Source organism: Pituophis catenifer, unplaced genomic scaffold (genome assembly GCF_029215685.1).
Source record: "Pituophis catenifer annectens isolate HBS135680 unplaced genomic scaffold, rPitCat1.0.hap2 SCAF_7, whole genome shotgun sequence".
Lineage (NCBI taxonomy): Eukaryota > Metazoa > Chordata > Lepidosauria > Squamata > Colubridae > Pituophis > Pituophis catenifer.
The window spans coordinates 2,955,223-2,975,264 of NW_027256887.1; the positions used below are offsets into that span (position 1 = coordinate 2,955,223).

Here is a 20,042-nt window from a genome sequence, read left to right on the forward strand (position 1 = left end):
TTTCAGTTTATGCAGGTAGTCCTCGACTTACAACGCTTCATTTAGTGACTGTTCAAAGACTGTTCAAACAGTGTCAACTGGCGGCCCCCAGGGGGAGAGCCTTCTCTGTGGGGGCACCTACCATCTGGAACGAGCTCCCCCCAGAGATACGGAAGATCCCGGACCTGCGCACGTTTTGCCGTGCTCTCAAAACTTTTCTATTTCAGCAAGCTGGCCTGACCTAACTCCCCTCTTTTAAATTTTTTAAATTTTTTAATTCGTGATTTTATAAATTGGGTGTTTTAATTTGTGTTTCGGCCAAAATATTTAATAATTTTAAGGGATTTTTAATATTTGTATTATCTGTATTTTATCTTGGCTGTTCACCGCCCTGAGTCCTTCGGGAGTAGGGCGGTATAGAAATTTGATTAAATAAATAAATAAATAAATAAATAAATAAATAAATAAACAAACAAACAAACAAACAAACAAACAAACAAACAAACAACAGCAACTGAAAAAAGGAGGCTCATGGCCACTTTTCACACAACCGTTGTAAATATCCCCAGGATCACGTGATCACCATTCAGATCCTTTGGCAACTCACTCACACTTATGACGGTTGCTGTGTCCCTGGGGGGGTGTCATGTGATTACCTCTTGCGACCTTCCGACGAGCAAAGACAACGGGGAAGCCAGATTCACTTAACCAGCCGTGTTACTAACTTAAGAGCTGCAGTGATTCACTTACCCACAAGTGGCAAGAATGGTCGTAAAATGGGGGCAAAATTTACTGAACGAATTAGCAACATTTTGGGCTCGGTTGTCGTTGTAAGTCGAGGGCGACCTGCATTCGACGGGAATGTAAATTTCAATAATTGTTTTATTATATTTTGTTATATTCTTCTTTCTTCTAGCACATTGACTGTGTCATTCTTGATGATGGGGGTTTTCTTTTGATGACAAACCAAGATAACTATGTCCCAGAGGTACGTGATTGGATTAAGCCCTATGCAGAATACCTTATTAATGAAGCAGTATTTTTTAAGGAAATACATCCAGGACAGTGGTGAAATCTGAACCGGTTTGCTACCGGTTTGCTGGCCGTGCATGCGTGCTGCACGCTAAGTGCATGCTACGTGCATACATGCACAGTATGTCCCAAAAGGAGGCTTGGCAAGGTAAGTAGAACAGACAGCAAGGGGGGGGGATCAGCTGTGCCGCGTGATTTAGCTTAGCTAGAAAGCAGGATTTCCTGCTTTCTAGCAAAGCCAAACCGTGTGGCACAGCTGATCATTGGAAATACCAGTTCGGAAGAAGCGGTAGCTTTTTTAAACTACCGGTTTGCCTGAACTGGTAGTTTTTATCACTACTGGTTCGCCTGAAACCGAAGTGAACCGGTAGCATTTCACCCCTGATCCAGGAGTTACTTGATCTCTGTTTGAAGACTGACCTTTCTTTGTGCCTTAGATCGGAAAATTCTTTGGGGAGATTGACCCAGGCCTCATGCGAAATCTCATTAATATGTCCTTGTACGCCTTCAACAAGTCTTACGACTATCAGTCGGTGTGCGATCCAGAAGATGAACCGAAACAAGGAGCAGGACTTCGCTCCATCAATGTGGTCAGTAGGCATTGCACCTTTCCAAAAAAATTCTTTACCAATGCCCCAGTTAGCAACAGTAATTTGATTCATATCGCTTTGATTCATTTTTGATTCATATCGCTTCGGCTTTGTTACGATCGCTAACCAATGCCGGTGTCAAATCTAAAATGATGAAAAACCGAGGAAAATAAGAAATAAAGTACATATTGAGAAGGGCATAGAAAGGGTGTAAGGAGCCACGGTGGCGCAGTGGTTAGAATGCAGGACTGCAGGCTGACTCTGCCCACTGCCAGTGGTTCGATCCTGACTGGCTCAAGGTTGACTCAGCCTTCCATCCTTCCGAGATCGGTAAAATGAGGACCCAGATTGTTGGGGGCAATAGGCTGACTCTATAAGCCGCTTAGAGAGTGCTGTAAAGCACTGTGAAGTGGTATATAAATCTAAGCGCTAGTGCTAGTAAGTGACTTCTACAAGGTATTAAAAAGAGATTATAAGAATGGCAGCAAGTAGAACAACCAGCCTTAGAAATGATGATGAAGAAGATATTGCAATGGTGAATAGCTTCTGCTTTTAATGATCAACCATCAACAGTCAAGAAATACAGTATATCACACACTAAAACAGCTATAAAGGCCTTGGAAATGATATTGAGATGCCATGATGCATCTACACTTATAAAGATCAGAACCGTGTAAGCCTTGTGTTAGATATCTACGGAAATTCTCAGTCATCCAGGTTATGGTTGTCCCAAAGATGCTTTTTTCAAAGGCAACTAGACTTTGTTTTTTTCCTTGAAAATGTTTCTCTTCTCTTCTGAGAAGAAGCTTCTCGGATGAGAAGAGAAAGGTCTTTAAGAAATGAAACATCTGAAGAAGCTTCTTGGATGAGAAGTGAAAGGTCTTTAAGAAAAAAACAAAGTTGAAAAAACAAAGTTTGAAAAAAGCATCTTTGGGACAAGACTTGTGTTATTTCATGGATGTGAAAGTTCGACTTCAAAGAAGAAAAGATAAGAAGAGTATTGAGGCCTTTGAACTTTGGTGTTGGAGAAGACTATTAAAGATACCATGGACAACCAAGGAAACAAGCTGATGGACTATGAAACAAATTAACCCAGATTTTTCATTTGAGGCGTAGATGACCAGGCTTACATTATGCTACTTCGGACATGATATGAAGACCCAGCTCTCTGGAGAAGGCTCAAATGCTGGGAAAGGTGGGAGAAAAGAGAAGGACAATCAGGAGCAAGATGGATGATGGCCTCAGTTACAGTACAGTTACAGTAGCAATGAGGATCAGGGATAGGTTAGGGTTAGAATGTCATGGAGAAAAATCTATGTGGTCACTAAGACTCAACAGTTGTATAATGTTTTGGTATCCCAAAGCTGCTTTTTCCAAAAGGCAATTGGACTTTGAAATGAACTGAAGAAGCTTCTTGGATGTGGAGTGAAATGTTTTCAAAGAAAATTTCAAGAAAGTCCAGTAGAATGGAATGGAATGGAATGGAATAGAATAACAGAGTTGGAAGGAATAGAGTAGAGTAGAGTAGAGTAGAGTAGAGTAGAGTAGAGTAGAGTAGAGTAGAGTAGAATAGAATAGAATAGAATAGAATAGAATAGAATAGAATAGAATAGAATAGAATAGAATAGAATACAGTAGAGTGGAGTGGAGTGGAGTGGAGTGGAGTGGAGTGGAGTGGAGTGGAGTGGAGTGGAAGGGAAGGGAAGGGAAGGGAAGAGAAGAGAAGAGAAGAGAAGAGAAGAGAAGAGAAGAGAAGAGAAGAGAAGAGAAGAGAAGAGAAGAGAGTTGGAAGGGATCTTTGAGGTCTTCTAGTCTAACCCCCTGTTCAAGCAGAAGAACCTATACCATATATCAAAAGTTGTCTTTTGGAAAAAGCACCTTTGGGGACAACCATGTCTTGGATGATTGAGAACCTCTTTAGATAATTGTTTGGGTATTAAGAGGTACAGTAAAGATATTATTAGCATTAACAATATCAGCATGTTAAAAAAAAAAAGCTAATAAAACTTAGCCTCCCAGAAAACCAGAGGTGGCAGTGAAATTCCATAAAATAAATAAATCAGTCAATCCACATCTGGAGGTTGGATGGAGAGAATCCATTGGTGTTTTCAGAGATGCTTCTAAAATTCTGCTCTTTGTTTCCTCTTTTTCTAGCCTACCATAGCAGATATTTTACATCTTGGATGGTGGGCATCTGCAGCTGCCTGGTAAGTTGGAATTTACAGACAGGATCATTACACATTTGAAACGTATGAATGTCTTGATCAAATTCTGTAAGGATAGGATATAAAATAGAGTCGGAAGGGACTTTGGAGGTCTTTTAGTCCAGGGGTACCCAAACCCTGGTTTATGGACTGGGCTATGGCATGACATCTCCGGTCCGTGAAAAAAACACTCTCCGTTCAACCAGTCCTTGATACCCAAAAAGATTGGGGGCTGCTATTCTAGTCCAACCCCTTGCTCAAACAGGACACCCTATTCCATTTCAGACAATTGTCCAGTCTTTTCTTAAAGACCTCCAGTGATGAAGCACTCACAACTTCTGAAGGGAAGCTGTATCTTTTCTTTTATGTACACTGAGAGTTTATGCAACCAAAGACAAATTCCTTGTGTGTGTCAATCACACTTGGCCAATAAAGAATTCTATTCTGTTCTGTTCTGTTCTGTTCTGTTCTGTTCTGTTCTGTTCTATTCTATTCTATTCTATTCTACTCTACTCTACTCTACTCTACTCTACTCTACTCTACTCTACTCTACTGTATTCTCTATTCTATTCTATTCTTTTCTATTTTCTTTTCTTTTCTATTCTATTCTATTCTATTCTATTCTATTCTATTCTATTCTATTCTATTCTATTCTATTCTACTCTACTCTACTCTACTCTACTCTACTCTACTGTATTCTCTATTCTATTCTATTCTTTTCTATTTTCTATTCTATTTATTCTATTCTATTCTATTCTATTCTATTCTATTCTATTCTACTCTACTCTACTCTACTCTACTCTACTCTACTCTACTCTATTCTCTATTCTATTCTACTCTACTCTACTCTACTCTACTCTACTCTACTCTACTCTACTCTACTCTACTTTACCGTATTCTCTATTCTATTCTATTCTATTCTATTCTATTCTATTCTATTCTATGACTATCATTAAGTGTTGTACCTTACGATTCTTGACAAACGTATCTTTTCTTTTATGTACACTGAGAGCGTATGCACCAAAGACAAATTCCTTGTGTGTCCAATCACACTTGGCCAATAAAGAATTCTATTTTGGCCACTCGGGAACCATCCTATATTTACAGCTGTTTTGTAACATCCTACAGTGACAGGACTGAAATTTATGATGTTTTTTGTCATCAAGAATCACATTTAGTGATAGTCATGGGTTACTAATAAGCAATCAAATCGTACAAGGAAACCATAAAAACAATATAAATTGTAAAGATACAAGCAACATGGTTATAGTCATAAGTGGGAGGATAGGTAATAAGTGGGATAGGTAATAGGAAGGAGGAGAAGATTAATAGTAGTGTAGACTTAGTTTGTCAGTGTTGAGGGAATTACTTGTTTAGCAGAGTGATGGCGTTCGGGGAAAAACTGTCCTTGTGTCCAGTTGTTCTGGTGTGCAGTGCTCTATAGCGTCGTTTTGAGGGTAGGAGTTGAAACAGTTTATGTCCAGGATGCGAGGGGTCTGTAGATATTTTCCCAGCCCTCTTTTTGACTCGTGCAGTATACATATCCTCAGTGGAAGGCAGGTTGGTAGCCATTGTTTTTTCTGCAGTTCTACTTATCCCCTGAAGCCTGTGTCTGTCTTGTTGGGTTGCAGAGCCAAAATCCAGAGGTGTGATTTTTTTAAAAAAAAATTTGATTTATATGCCACCCTTTTCCGGAGACTCAGGGCGGCTTACTGTGCGTTAAGCAATAGCCTTCATACTTTTGTATATTTTATACAAAGTCAACTTATTGCCCCCACAAACTGGCTCCTCAATTTACCTACCTTAGAAAGGATGGAAGGCTGAGTCAACCTTGAGCCTTGGAGAGATTCGAACCAGCAGTAATTGCAGGCAACTGTGTTAATAACAGGGTGCTTAGACCACTGTACTATCAAGGCTCTTATTATGGGAGGGGGGGAAATGGTGGCCACCAGAACTTCAGAACCAGGCTGAAAGTACCTTTCGAGGGTTCCATCCTAACTCTGAATGGCCACTAAGTGACCGGCCATAAGTCGAGGGCTACCTGTGTACAAAACATGGAATTAGCAACAGAGGAAAATGTAAGAATTCTTCATTGCTGGGGTTGCTATAATGGATACTGATGTGGTTGTTCTATCTCTGTGTCGTTATTTGTTGACCTAGGTCTATTTTGCAGCAGCTGGTCTGGGGGCTGACCTTCCCACGTTTCCTTGGGGCAGGTAAGTGAAGAAAACGGGAGAGAAAAGTTGTATCCATCGGCAACGTCACACAGAGGTGACCATGTTTTTTGTTCCCCAGCGGAAGTGGAAGAAGAAGATTTCAGCGGCTTCCCATCCAAGCAGAGTTGTATCACGGTACAAACACAATATTTCTTTGGGTCTGACGATAAATCCTTCAATGGCATTCTGGACTGTATCAACTGTTCTAGGTAGGTGTCATTTTGAAACTCTTAATGCATTTCCCCGCCCCCCTTCATAATACCTTGTTTCCCCCAAAATAAGACATCCCCTGATAATAAAATAGCCCAATTGGGCTATTGAGCGCATACCCAATAAGGCCGAGCCAGGGGTGAAATCTAAAATTTGTTACTACCGGTTCTGTGGGCGTGGCTTGGTGATGGTGGGGGTAATGTGACTGGGTGGGTGTGGCCAATTTTTTTTTTTTGACTTTTAAAACCATTTTTTCTACAACCTCTTCGGCAAAAAAATGCTTTCAAAAGGCTTTATAAAAAAATGCTTTCAAAAGGCTCTGACGATCCCAGCTGAGTTGCCTGATTGGCAGAGGTTTTTTTTTTCTTTTAAAAGTCTCTGCCGATCAGGCAACTCAGCTTGGATCATCAGAGGCTTTTAAAAGAAAAAAAAGCCTCTGCCAATCAGGCAACTCAGCTGGGATCGTCAGAAGCTTTTAAAAGAAAAAAAAGCCTCTGCCAATCAGGCAACTCAGCTGGGATCATCAGAGGCTTTTAAAAGCATTGTTTTTTACAACCTCTTTGACCAAAGAGGTTGTAGAAAAAATGTTTTTAAAAGAAAAAAAAGCCTCTGCTGATCAGGCAACTCAGCTTGGATCGTCAGAAGCTTTTAAAAGAAAAAAAAGCCTCTGCTGATCAGGCAACTCAGCTTGGATTGTCAGAGGCTTTTAAAAGCATTTTTTCTACAACCTCTTCAGAAAATTGCTTTTAAAAGCCTATGACAATCCCAGCTGAGCCGCACGATCATCAGAGGCTTTCTTTTTTTACTTTTAAAAGCATTTTTTTGGCCGAAGAGGTTGTAGAAAAAATGCTTTTAAAAATTAAAAATAAAAAGCCTCTGATGATTGCACGGTTCAGCTGGGCATGGGAGGGGGGGAGGGATTTTTGCTACCAGTTCTTCGAACCACCCGCCTCCATCGCTACCGGATCGGGCGATCTGGTCCAAACCGGGAGCATTTCACCCCTGGGCCAAGTGCTTATTTCAGGGTTCAAAATAATATAAGACAGGGTCTTATTTTCGGGGAAACACGGTATTCAAAATTTAAAGAAGCATAAATGCGTTAAAACATTGCTTTGCAACAGTCTATGAAGATTATCAGTCATCCAGGTCATGATTGTCCCAAAGGTGCTTTTTCAGGAGGCAACTGGAGAGCTGAGGAAGCTTCTTGGGTGAGAAGCAAAACGACTTCAAAGAAAAACAAGGAAGCCCAGTTGCCTCTCAAAAAAGCATCTTTGGGATTGCTTTGCAACCTTTAAAACAGCCACGTGTTGTCTCTCTCTCCCCCGTCACCCCAGAATTGCTGCTTTTAAGAGACTGCAGAAAATCAAATCTTCACCATTCTTCAAGTCTTGCACAATTTAGATATATTTCAATAGCGTGTGTTTTACAGTCCTTATGACAGAACGTTGTGGAATGGAAGGGGTGAGAGGCGCGTTATTTTGAGCATGATGGCAGCCGTATCCTTTGCAAGGGCCAGCATGATGATTTTCATAGGATTGCAGCTGAAGCAGGATGGTCTCAATTGCTTCATAAACCTTCTTTGCAAGGCTGGGTACTCTTGGAAAGAACGTGTCGGGCTCCATAAACCAAGAAAGACACACTGTGATTCTTCCAAGCAAATTTCTGTATTGTTCCTAAAGACAGAATCTTGCCAAACTAAAGCATGGTAACATTCCCATAAAGCATACTGTATATTCCAGGAGCTGTTAAGGAGGAGCTGTCTTCACCCTCTTTCTCTCACACAATCTGTGTCAGGCTCCATAAACCAAGAAAGACACACTGCGATTCTTCCAACCAAACTTCTATACTATTCCTCACCTAAAGACAGAATCTTGCCAAACGAAAGCATGCTAACACTTCCATAAAAGATATATTCTGGGAACTGTTAAGGAGGAGCCGTCTTCACCCACTTTCTCTCACACAATCTCTCCGGGCTGAGTCGCCTCTTGCTCCTCTGGAATCCAGACTCCATTCCTCCACACAATGGTGCCTATTTGCAACTATTTCAGACAATATTTGCACGGACTGTTGTTCATTTTCTAATACTGAAATTCCCTGGATCTCAGCCTTTAACTGTTGGGTGTCGTTTGGCTTTTTTTTTTCTTCTCAGGCTTTTTCACGCAGAGAAGATTTCCAACACCAATTTGGTTTTCATCATGAGTGACAGTAAAGAGTTGTGTCATCATTGTGATGCGAGGCCCCTGATGCAAGCAGAGAAACCTGGTATCCTTTCCCGCTTGACTTGAGACTGGATTTCTATTTTGCTTACAAAAGAACATTGGAAACATCTGGAGAATATGTTTCAAAACTAAAACCCAAACCAGTAGTTATTTTGTGTCTGGGTGTTGGTGTGATGTGATGTTATTCTTTTTTTTTAAAAAAAGTTTTTTATTAGTAATTCAAGTTAAAAAACAATAGGCGTGGTTTAACCTCTCTGGTTTTCACCATTATCGTCAAATTTAAGCAAATACATGACATACGTCTTTATCTTTGTACAAATGTACGTTACTTCTTGCATGTCAAGTGTATAAATTAATTCCTTCTAAACAGCTACATCTATACTGAATATAATCATATCTCACACATACAGATTTAACATACGTTGACGTGTCCATTTCTAGACATTCATTACACCTTCATCTTGGCATTCCTCCTCCTGTCCAACCGTTCATAAAATTTAGTCCAGATTTCGTAGTACGCTGATTCAGTTTTATCCTTGAACTTATCCAAGGTAAGTCTGTCCATTTCTGCACAGTTGAGGATTTTGATTAGCACTTCTTCTTCTTCTTCCAAGGGGATTTCTTTACTCTTCCATTTTTGGGCAACGTGATGTGATGTTATTCCATACCAGCTTCCTTTCTGTACGGTCTTAAGATGTTCATTTCCATTGACTGGTTGATTGTGTTCCATTAAGTCAATATTCACCTTTAGCAAGTAGACAGAGATAGACCATCTCCAGGGTAAAACATAAACATAGCTTTTTTTTTTTAAATTTGATTTATATGCCGCCCTTCTCCGGAGACTCAGGGCGGCTTACAATGCGTTAAGCAATAGCCTTCATACTTTTGTATATTTATACAAAGTCAGCTTATTGCCCCCACAAACTGGGTCCTCATTTCACCTACCTTAGAAAGGATGGAAGGCTGAGTCAATCTTGAGCCTGGCAAGATTCGAACTTACTAATTGCAGACAGCTGGAGTTAAATTACAATGCATTAGTCTGCTGAGCTATCCAGGCTCCCAGCTTTAGAACAATACCATTATTATTATTTTTTTTTTTTTAAAGCAGTTTGGTCTAGTGGTGAAGGCACCAGGCTAGAAATTAGGAGACTGTGAATTCTAGTCCTGCCTAGGCACAAAGGACAGTTGGGTGACTTTGGGCCAATTACCAGGAGACAGGGAGTTCTAGTCCTGTCTTAGGCACAGAAGCCAGTTGGGTGACTTTAGGCCAGTTACCAGGAGAAAGGGAGTTCTAGTCCCGTTTTAGGCACAAAAACCAGTTGGGTGACTTTGGGCCAGTTACCAGGAGACGGGGAGTTCTAGTCCTGTCTTAGGCACAAAAGCACCTGAAGGCAAGACAAAGAAACAATGGAAGGGAACTAATCAAGGAGACAAGCAACCTAGACCCAAGGAGAAATTTCCTAACAATGAGGACAAAACAACCAGTGTAACAGAAGTTGCCTTCAGAAGTTGTAGGTGCTTCATCACCGGAGGTTTTTAAGAAGAGACTGGACAGCCCTTTGTCCAAAATGGTATAGGGCAGTGATGGCTAACCTTTTTGCAGTCGCGTGTCAAAAGCGTGGGGAGCGTGGGGGGGGGTTGCGTGTGCCCACAACCAGAATTCAATGCGCCCCATGCATGTGCACCCAACTCCCCGTGTTTCCCCCGCTTTTGGCACACGATGGGCCCGGTAGGCCCATTTTTCCCCCTCCCCAGGCTCCAGAGGCTTTCTAAGATCCTGGGAAGGGCGAAAACGGCCTTACCCACCCACCCAGAGGCCCTCTGGAGGCTGGAAATGACCCGTTTCCTGATTTCCACTGGGACTGCAAAGCCTGTTTTTTGCCCTCCCCAGGCTCCAGAGCCTTTCTAAGAGCCTGGGAAGGGTGAAAAAGGCGTCCTCCCCCCCCTCTGAGGCTCTCCAAAAGCCAGAAACAGCCCATTTCCTGACTTCCGGTGGGCCCAGAAGGCCCAAAACTCAGCTGCACATGCCAGAGCTAAGCTAGGGCAATGCTCATGTGCCCACAGATATGGCTCCATGTGCCATCTGTGGCACGCATGCCATAGGTTCGCCATCACGGGTATAGGGTCTCCTACTTGAGCAAAGAGGGGCTGGACTATAAGACCTCCAAGGTCCCTTCCAGCTCTATTCTGATTGATTGATTGAAGCGGTGCTGGGAGCAACGTTCATTTCCTAGCAGCGTGTTTTCTGGTCGTTGTGATTCTTTCCTTGCTTTGGATTGACCCTGTGCCTTGTGAACTCTGGCTTTTTCTTGCCTCTTGTGTTGTGGATTTTATTTTGTCTGATGGGTTTAATTTGATCAGGAAACTTTCAAGTGCCTGGTGAACTCACTGGCCATTGTTCGGTGGATTAGCATTGGTCTGCTCGGGACAATCTTGGGTTTTGGGTGAAGGGAATTGGGGGAATGTTAATAAACCCACTAAACCACAGTTCAGTGTTTCCCAAGGGAAGCGGTGGCTCAGTGGCTAAGACATTGAGCTTGTCAATCGAAAGGTCGGCAGTTCAGCAGTTCGAATCCCCAGTGCCGCGTAATGGGATGAGCTCCCGTGACTTGTCCCAGCTTCTGCCAACCTAGCAGTTCAAAAGCACGTAAAAAAATGCAAGTAGAAAAATAGGGACCACCTTTGGTGAGAAGGGAACAGCGTTCCGTGCGCCTTTGGCGTTGAGTCATGCCGGCCACAATGACCATGGAGACATCTTCGGACAGCGCTGGCTTCTTCGGCTTTGAAATGGAGATGAGCACCGCCCCCTAGAGTCGGGAGCGACTAGCACATATGTGCAAGGGGAACCTTTACCTGTATCTTAAACCACAGTTATGTGTGTGTGTGTGAGAGAGAGACCGGGAATTGTGAGAGAATTGTGTTGTGTTCCTTAACCGATGGGCAGATGAAGGACCGAACCCTTGTGAAATGGTTCAGCATCCCAGATACAGGAAAGGGCCAGATGCTTGCTTTGACGACGCTAAAGTAAGTCTTCTCTTCATTTAGATGTAAGATCTTTCTTTTTTTTCCTATTTCTCCCTTCCTGAGAATAGTTTCCATCTTTAATTGACTTCGCTCTCTCTCTCTCTCTCTTTCTCATTACACATACTGCTCCCGTTCCAGATCAGAGCCCTTCTAATGCAAATGTTCTCACAATTAACCTTAAAACTGACGACGGCTGCTTTTTTCTGAGCTGCCTTGCCTTTCAGCGATTGTGCTTTCACACACAATTCCTATCTTTTTTTAAAATAAAAAAAAATAAAATGAAAAATATAAGACAGTCTGTGCTGGATTTCTCTACACAGCCATGGCAATCTTCCACGGTGTCTTTGACAGCCTTGAAAACTGACCTTTTCGATATTGTGGGTTGTTGTTGTATTTTTCCGCTCCTTTCTGACTCACTTTCTGCCAATGCATTTTTCCCCCATTCCAAATATCTCTTTATTCATGGGCTCATTGTGAATCTGGAGGATGTTCTGTGCCTCTTTGTTTCGAAGAGGATCCCTTGTAAAAAGATGGTACGTGATCCCGATGACGCAGATATACCGTGTTTCCCTGAAAATAAGACCCTGTCTTATATATATATATATTGTAGGGCTTATATTGGGCACACATGTAAAAATCAAGCTAGGGCTTACTTTCTGAGTAGGTTGTATTTTCAGGGAAACAAAGTAATTACCTGTGTTTTCCCGAAAATAAGACCCTGTCTTATATTTTTCTGAACCCCAAAATAAGTGCTTGGCCTTATTTTCGGGGAGGTCTTATTATTTTGGGGCGTGTGGAGCAAGACGGGGCTCCTCTTGCCGTCTTACCTGATTTCCAGCTCTGTCTCCCTAACCCTAACCAGAGGAAATGGTGGGGACCGACTGTGCATGCGTTTAAATATTTTCGGGGAGGGCTTATTTTCAGGGGGGGCTTATTTTAGCGCATGCACTCAAAAGCCCAATTGGGCTTATTATCAGGGGAGGTCTTATTTTTGGGGAAACAGGGTACTTAATTTTGCTCACGTTATGAAGTGACCACAGTATTTTTTAAAATAAAAATAAAAATTGGCGTCCTGACAATTGCTGGAATCCAGCAAAGCAATTTCGGGACAAATATTTAACTTTGACAGAAAAGGTTAGATCCAAGCTAGATAGATAACAACAAAAGGGACTATACATACACAAATATGTGTGTGTGTGTGTGTTAAAACATCGCATACCAGAACACAAAAATTATCTTGACTTTCCTGAGTTCATCAGGGGAGTCCTCCATAGAGTATATCAGGGGTGAAATTCAGCAGGTTCTGACAGGTTCTGGCGAACAGGTAGCGGAAATTTTGAGTAGTTCAGAGAACTGGCAAATACCACCTCTGGCTGGTCCCAGAGTGGGAGGGAATGGAGATTTTGCAATATCCTTCCCCTGGAGTGGGGTGGGAATGGAGATTTTGCAATATCCTTCCCCTGCCACACCCACCAAGCCACGCCCACAGAACCAGTAGGGAAAAAAATTGGATTTCACCCCTGGAATATATATGTGTGTGTTAAAATACCACATATTGTAACACAAAGATTATCTTGACTGTCCTCTGTTCAACAGGGGATTCCTCCGTAGAAATTCAGATCAGTATTTATACAGAGCATGACATTCATGAGAACTCATGATTTAAATAATTTTTTTAAGCAATTTTTTCTTTCTTTAAAAAAAATGGCACACACCGTACTTGTGAAGTCAAAGTTCTCTATCTTCATTTGGGATTCAATATTTGCTTCAAAATGCAACAAACTCTCCATCTTCAATACTTTCTGCCCAACCAGAAGACCTCCAAGGTCCCTTCAGTCCTAGAAGTCTATGATCCTATGATTCCAGGAGAGTTTTTCCCCCAAGCCAAAAATTTTACAGTCCAAGATCCGTGTCATACATTCAGTTTAGGTCGCAACAAACACGTATGTGTGAGAACATCAGAGACAGGCGTTCGAGCCTTGAAAATGTTGATACACGAGAACTTCCTGGGAACAAAGGTGAAGGACTCGCCGAAACATTTGATGTTCTCCACGATTGACAAAACTGGATATTTGTGTGTGAACGTACAAAGGACTCTTGCTTATTTAGCTTGATGTGCTCTTCTCTATGTTAGTGACGTAATGGTAGCATTTTGATATCTTGGGTTAAGTTTCCTTTCCAGTTTCTCTCTGTAAGATCTTTTGCTTTTTTTTTTTTTTTGCTTTTCACATTATCTCTTCTATCGGCCAGCCAACTTTGCATGAAATTTCATCTTCTGTGTGTTTCTTTCTGTGTTTCCTTTCCTTTTCCTCTGTTTGCGACTTTGCCCCGTTACTAATAGGATCAGCCTCTATGCACGAGGAGCTTCGCCACTGCCATGACGCCCACCTCTGTCTTCATTTTTCTGCAAGTTTTCATGTGGTGTGGATGGTCAGTTCCTTTCTCTAATTTTGTGTTTTGTTTCATTTCCCTCGACCCAAAGTTGTTGTTGTTGTTGTTGTTTTTGCAAGGACACAAAGGGAGCTAAGAATGCATATAACCGATGACATTATGAAAGGGAGGGCTGATGGATATTAGGCTTCTTCAGAACTTGGTTTCTCTCAGAAAGGGGTTAGGAGCTGGTTAAGATCCTTCCCTTCCCTTCCCTTCCCTTCCCTTCCCTTCCCTTCCCTTCCCTTCCCTTCTCTTCCCCTTCCCTTCCTACATTTTCCTTTCCTCTCCTCTCCTCTCCTCTTATCCCTTCCCTTCCTTTTCTGTCCTTCACTTCCTTCCCTTCCTACATTTTCCTTTTCTTTCTTCTCTTCTCCTCTCATCCCATCCCTTCCTTTTTTGTTCTTCACTTCCTTTCCTTCCCTTCCCTTCCTACATTTTCCTTCCCTTCCCTTCCCCTTCCTACATTTTCCTTTCCTCTGCTGTCCTCTCCTCTATTCTCTTCTCATCCCTTCCCTTTCCTTCCTTTTCTGTTCTTCACTTCCTTTCCTTTCCTTCCCTCCTTACATTTTCCTTCCCCTTCCCCTTTCCCTTCCTTTCCTTTTCTTTCCTTTCCCTTCCTTTCCTTTCCATTCCCCTTCCCCCTTCTCTTCCCTTCCCTTCTCTTCCCTTCCCTCTCTTCTTCCTCCTTCCTTCCTTCCTTCCTCCTCCCTTATCAGTGTCCTTTCTTCCTTTCCTTTCCTTTCCTTTCCTTTCCTTTCCTTTCCTTTCCTTTCCTTTCCTTTCCTTTCCTTTCCTTTCCTTTCCTTTCCTTTCCTTTCCTTCCCTTCCCTTCCCTTCCCTTCCCCTCCCCTCCCCTTCCCTTCCTACATTTTCCTTTCCTCTCCTCTCCTCTCCTCCCCTCCCCTCCCTTTTCTTTCCTTCCCTTCCTTCCCTTCCATCTCTCCTTCTTCCTTCCTTCTTTTCTGAAACAATCTTTGGTTACTTCATATTTGGGGGGGGGGGGTGTCATCAATTCACTTGTTCTCCCAATGTTCAGCCCTTCCACTCTCTCTCTCTCTCTCTCTCTCTCTCTCTCTCTCTCTCTCTCTCTCTCTCTCTCTCTCTCTCTCTCTCTCTGTCTATTAGGATCACCAAACTAGAATTTCTATTTTCATTTCATTGTTTTTGCAGATCTTTAATTCTCACATGGAAGGGATGGGGCACAATTCAAGGAAGGGACATAGACTTTACACAGTTATCATTCCTAATCCGGTTTTTAGTCATTTTCTGAAGAACAAAAATCTCCTAGCCTAACTGTGGATTTCTGGTTGTCAGTTAAGAAAGCATTTGACAAGATAGAACTTCTGATCTGGCTCCCCTTCTCATTCCTATTATGCATCCATATGCTATAGTCCCTGAATTTATGCAGACAATATGGGTATGTGGATCAGCCAAAATCTAATTTAAGGATTCGAGTCAATTTAATTAGAATTTGCATTTCGATTCAAAGAATTGTGTCGAGTCAGTTTGAATTTGTGGTTTGAACATCACTCTAAAGGATGATTTCAATGAACGGTTCTTCAGTCAAAACTTTGCACAGCTCAAATCGGCAATATTCGTAGACAATGGGTGAGTTTGTAGAGAGCTAATACTGTGGAATATAAAATCCCCCGTAAAACCATAACAGCAACAAATCAGCAATCTAAAAGAACATGATCAGTCTGAAAATAACTTGGCTCGGTTAATATTCACAAAAACCATAGCTGTATGGTTTTTAGAAGTGCTGTCTGCTAATACTATACAAACATTGGAATCAGTGGCATTTCTTGAATAAATTTAATTTAATTTAATTAATTCAATTTATATGCCGCCCCTCTCCGAAGACTCAGGATGGCTGAGTAAAGTAAAACATAAGAGAACAAACATAAGAGATAAGAGCCTTGGTAGTACAGTGGTTTAAAGCACCCTGTTATTAATACAGCTGCCTGCAATTACTGCAGGTTCGAATCTCACCGGGCTCAAGGTTGACTCAGCCTTCCATCCTTTCAAAGGTAGGTAAAATGAGGACCCGATTTGTGGGGGCAATAAGCTGACTTTGCATAAATATACAAAAGTATGAAGGCTATTGCTTAAGCATTGTAAGCCGCCCTGAGTCTCCGGAGAAGGGCGGCATATAAATCAAATTAAAATAAAATAAAAAATAAAAAAAATAAATACACAATGTGCAGATGAATACAAGGAGGTGATTTTTTCGTATCACTTCGATGCAGATAGATTCTCAAAGGTGAGAGACTAAATTTGTCTTCCGTGACTTGCAGGTTCAAAGGATTAATCTGTAGGGGTGGCTGGTGGGGAATGTTGATGGAAAACCTGAATTTTGAAATATTTACCACCGTTTAAGGTTGTTGAAAGCACAACAGGACTGCTCAATGTTGGAAACAGCCATGCACACCCGCAGAGAAACTGGTCATACAAAAGGTCATGAATTGCGCAGAAATGGACAAATTAACCCTGAGTCTAAAAGATAAAGAGGCATCGTTATTTTACAATGTGTGGGAACAGTGGTATAACTGGATAGAACGGAGATAGATTGAAGATAGATCATTATTAAGTATAAGTAATAGATAAAATAAGAATGTAAATATGCATAATTTAATTTTTGTAAATAATGCACGAATTATAGTCACAAGAAAAACACCACAATTAGCTGTTGTTGAGTGAAATAATTTTTTTATGTTTTTAATGTAATAAAACTTTAATAAAGTGTTTAAGGAAAAAAAAAAGAAAGCACAACAGGACCGTTTCTCTTTTCAGAGGTGTCGTTCTGTAAAGTCATAAATACACATCAAGATAGAATAGAATGAAATAAATAATTATTTCTTGCAATTTAAGTGTGAAGTATACCTGATGTATACTTGAAGTATATGCAGAAGCCCCTTGATGACGTCGGGGCAGCTGGGCGGAGCCTCCCACCAGGACAGGACAGGACAGGACAGGACAGGACAGGACAGGACAGGACAGGACAGGATAGGATAGGACAGGACAGGACAGGACAGGACAGAGTAGGATAGGATAGGATAGGATAGGATAGGATAGGATAGGATAGGATAGGATAGGATAGGACAGGACAGGACAGGACAGGGTAGGATAGGATAGGATAGGATAGGATAGGATAGGATAGGATAGGATAGGATAGTTGCCAAGCATCTGAATTTTGATCACATGATCATGGGGATGCTGGGAAGGTCGTAAGAGTGAAAAAAGGTCATAAGTCACATTTTTCAGTTCTGTCGTTACTTTGAATGGTCACTAAACAAACTGTCATAAGTCAAGGATTGCCTGTAATGAAATTTTCACTTTCCGGCAGTTCTGGAGAATCATATCATTGACCAGGACATTTATAGAAGATATCTCTCCATATTGTCTTACAATATCTCTAGAGGAAGTCATCTGTCTCTAAGAACTTCTAATAAAACATGGCGGGCTGCATTCCTATATTAAGGAAAAAATGCATTTAATTATCTTCAGATATATTTTAGATATCTGATATTCATTTGTAATGACATCATGTTCCTCTAAGCCATTTCTGGCATTGGTTTATCTTCATAGAACATAAATATGTTGACTTATAACTAGCTGGCTTTAGTTACTTTGCATGTATTCCAAGTGAGTATTCCACAATCAAGAGGAATATCTTCTTTCGGAATTGATCTGGTTTTGTTTTTTCAGTTTTTTCCCCCTGTTCATTTGTATGCTGGCTGAACATAACCATTTTTGGAGGTTTTCCCCCCGTTCATTTGGATGCTGGCTGAACGTAACCATTTCACCTCGCTTATTATACTTAGTCGATAAATACTCCCTGTGCTTCACATCCCATTGCACTATGTGAAATAGTTGATTAGAACAAGACAAAAACATCTGGATAGCGGATGGGGCAGTACCTGGAGACAGTGTTGTGATCTAGGAATGGCTTCCGGAGTCATTAAAACACACAAGTAGTCCCAAAAACATATTTATTGCAACAGCTGGGAATTCTGTTCATTCACAGCTGAGTCCCAATTAGTCCTTCGGGATAATCACCCACCTTTATCTCCCTTGATATGCTGCCAAAGGCCTTACTTGGCAAAGTCACATGGAGTCCAGAATCAAACAAAGATGCTGACTGGGAACAGAGTTAACAACGTTGCTTTCCTGCAAAGGTCTCACGTTCCTTCGCTCCTCTTTTAAGCCTTATGAAAAGGGGCCAATCATCTCCAGGCCTTACTCCTTAGTTGTCCCTTTTGTTTTAGCTGCTTTTGCCTTCTGGCAGCTCTGTGCATGCATGCACTAGGAACAGGCTCCTCCTGTTCCTCTGCCTCTCTACTGTCAGCCTCTGGAGGCTCTGGAGTCCACGCATGACTCCCAGATGGCCCCGGCCCCATCTCTGCCTCTGACACAGAGCCCTGATCCGGGCCTTCCCCAGACTCCAGGACTGGCCCATTGTCTTCCCCAGCCTCCTCACTGTCCGACTCCACTGCCAGTTCCACAGTCTGCTGGCGGACCACAACAGACAGCAAAAGAGAAGAGAAAGAACTGGGGGAAAAAACCCCACAGAATACAAAGAACACAAAGTAAATACAAATAGACCAACCATGGCAAAAGAGAGTAAAGATAGCCCCACTAGCCATGTTTCCCTGAAAATATGATTAATGGCTCATTGGGTATTCTAAAAAAATACCTCATTTCCAAACTTCTGAATGCTTAAAGGATTTTATTCGGAGCTTTCTGAAAATAAATCTCTCTTTAGCTCCCTTTTCTCTGAGTCATTTATATTACGTTTCAAGGCACTGTTCTACATGCGACATGAATACCAATAAGGTGACTTTATGCATGCTATTTATTTGTAAAAACCGACACGACATTTTTCCAATATAGACAAAGAGCATGTGGTGGTTAGACAATTACTCACTCTGTGTGTGTGTTTGTGGGTGTGAGCAATTCCTTATTCCTTTTGCGTGACAAAACCCTTGCCTTTCCTTGCCTATCATATCAACACTTCTGCATCTAATTTACAGAAAGGGTGTTCTTGAAAAAAATCAAAACAGTTAAGATGGCAGGCACAATATTGTGATGTCAGCACCACCTCTTTAGAATAGAGTAGAATAGAATAGAGTAGAGTAGAGTAGAATAGAATAGAATAGAATAGAATAGAATAGAATAGAATAGAATAGAATAGGGGAGGGGAGGGGAGGGGAGGGGAGGGGAGAGAAGAGAAGAGAAGAGAAGAGAAGAGAAGAGAAGAGAAGAGAAGAGAAGAGAAGAGAAGAGAAGAGAAGAGAAGAGAAGAGAAGAGAAATGAAGAAATAATAGAAGAGAGTAGAGTAGAGTAGAGTAGAGTAGAATAGAGTAGAATAGAATAGAATAGAATAGAATAGAATAGAATAGAATAGAATAGAATAGAATAGAATAGAATAGAATAGAATAGAATAGAATAGAATAGAATAGAATAAGAATTTATTGGCCAAGTGTGATTGGACACAGAAAGAATTTGTCTTCGGTGCATAAGCTCTCAGTGTACATAAAAGATATAAGTGATAAATCATGATCATAGCCATCATAAATACATTCATCATGAATCATAAGATACATCACTTAGTGATAGTCATCGGATACTAAATGAGCAATCAACGTAAGTCATACTAGGAGACTAAATAAACAATATAAATCGTAAAGATGCAAGCAACAAAATTATAGTCATGAGTAGAAAAGGAGATAGGTAATAGGAAGGATGAGAAGAATAATAGTAGTTCAGACTTAGAAAATAGTTTGGCAGTGTTGAGGGAATTATTTTTTTAGCAGAGTGATGGCGTTGGGGGAAAAACTCTCCTTGTGTCTAGTTGTTCTGGTGTGCAGTGCTCTATAGCGTCGTTTTGAGGGTAGGAGTTGAAACAGTTTATGTCCAGGATGCGAGGGGTCCGTAGATATTTTCACAGCCCACTTTTTGACTTGTGCAGTATACAGATCCTCAATGGAAGGCAGGTTGGTAGCCATTGTTTTTTTCTGCAGTTCTAACTATCTGTTGAAGTCTGTGTCTGTCTTGTTGGGTTGCAGAGCCAAACCAGACAGCTGAGCATTACACATACACACTGCACGCACATTGAAAGGGAGTGGGGTTGT

At 41.4% G+C, this 20,042-nt stretch overlaps 1 protein-coding gene across 4 annotated transcripts in view; it reads left to right on the forward strand.

Moving 5' to 3' along the window:
- CACNA2D1 (calcium voltage-gated channel auxiliary subunit alpha2delta 1) overlaps positions 1 to 20,042 on the forward strand; it is a 125,340-nt gene that overhangs the window by 71,252 nt on the left and 34,046 nt on the right. For 2 of the 4 annotated variants that reach the window (XM_070947418.1, XM_070947421.1), the window contains 8 exons: positions 896 to 967; positions 1,449 to 1,601; positions 3,756 to 3,808; positions 5,966 to 6,021; positions 6,101 to 6,230; positions 8,381 to 8,493; positions 11,395 to 11,474; positions 13,816 to 13,904. In XM_070947418.1, coding sequence (XP_070803519.1) covers positions 896 to 967; positions 1,449 to 1,601; positions 3,756 to 3,808; positions 5,966 to 6,021; positions 6,101 to 6,230; positions 8,381 to 8,493; positions 11,395 to 11,474; positions 13,816 to 13,904 — 746 coding nt within the window. The remainder of the gene's footprint in view (positions 1 to 895; positions 968 to 1,448; positions 1,602 to 3,755; positions 3,809 to 5,965; positions 6,022 to 6,100; positions 6,231 to 8,380; positions 8,494 to 11,394; positions 11,475 to 13,815; positions 13,905 to 20,042) is intronic. The other 2 variants (XM_070947419.1, XM_070947420.1) reach the window with 1 other exon arrangement.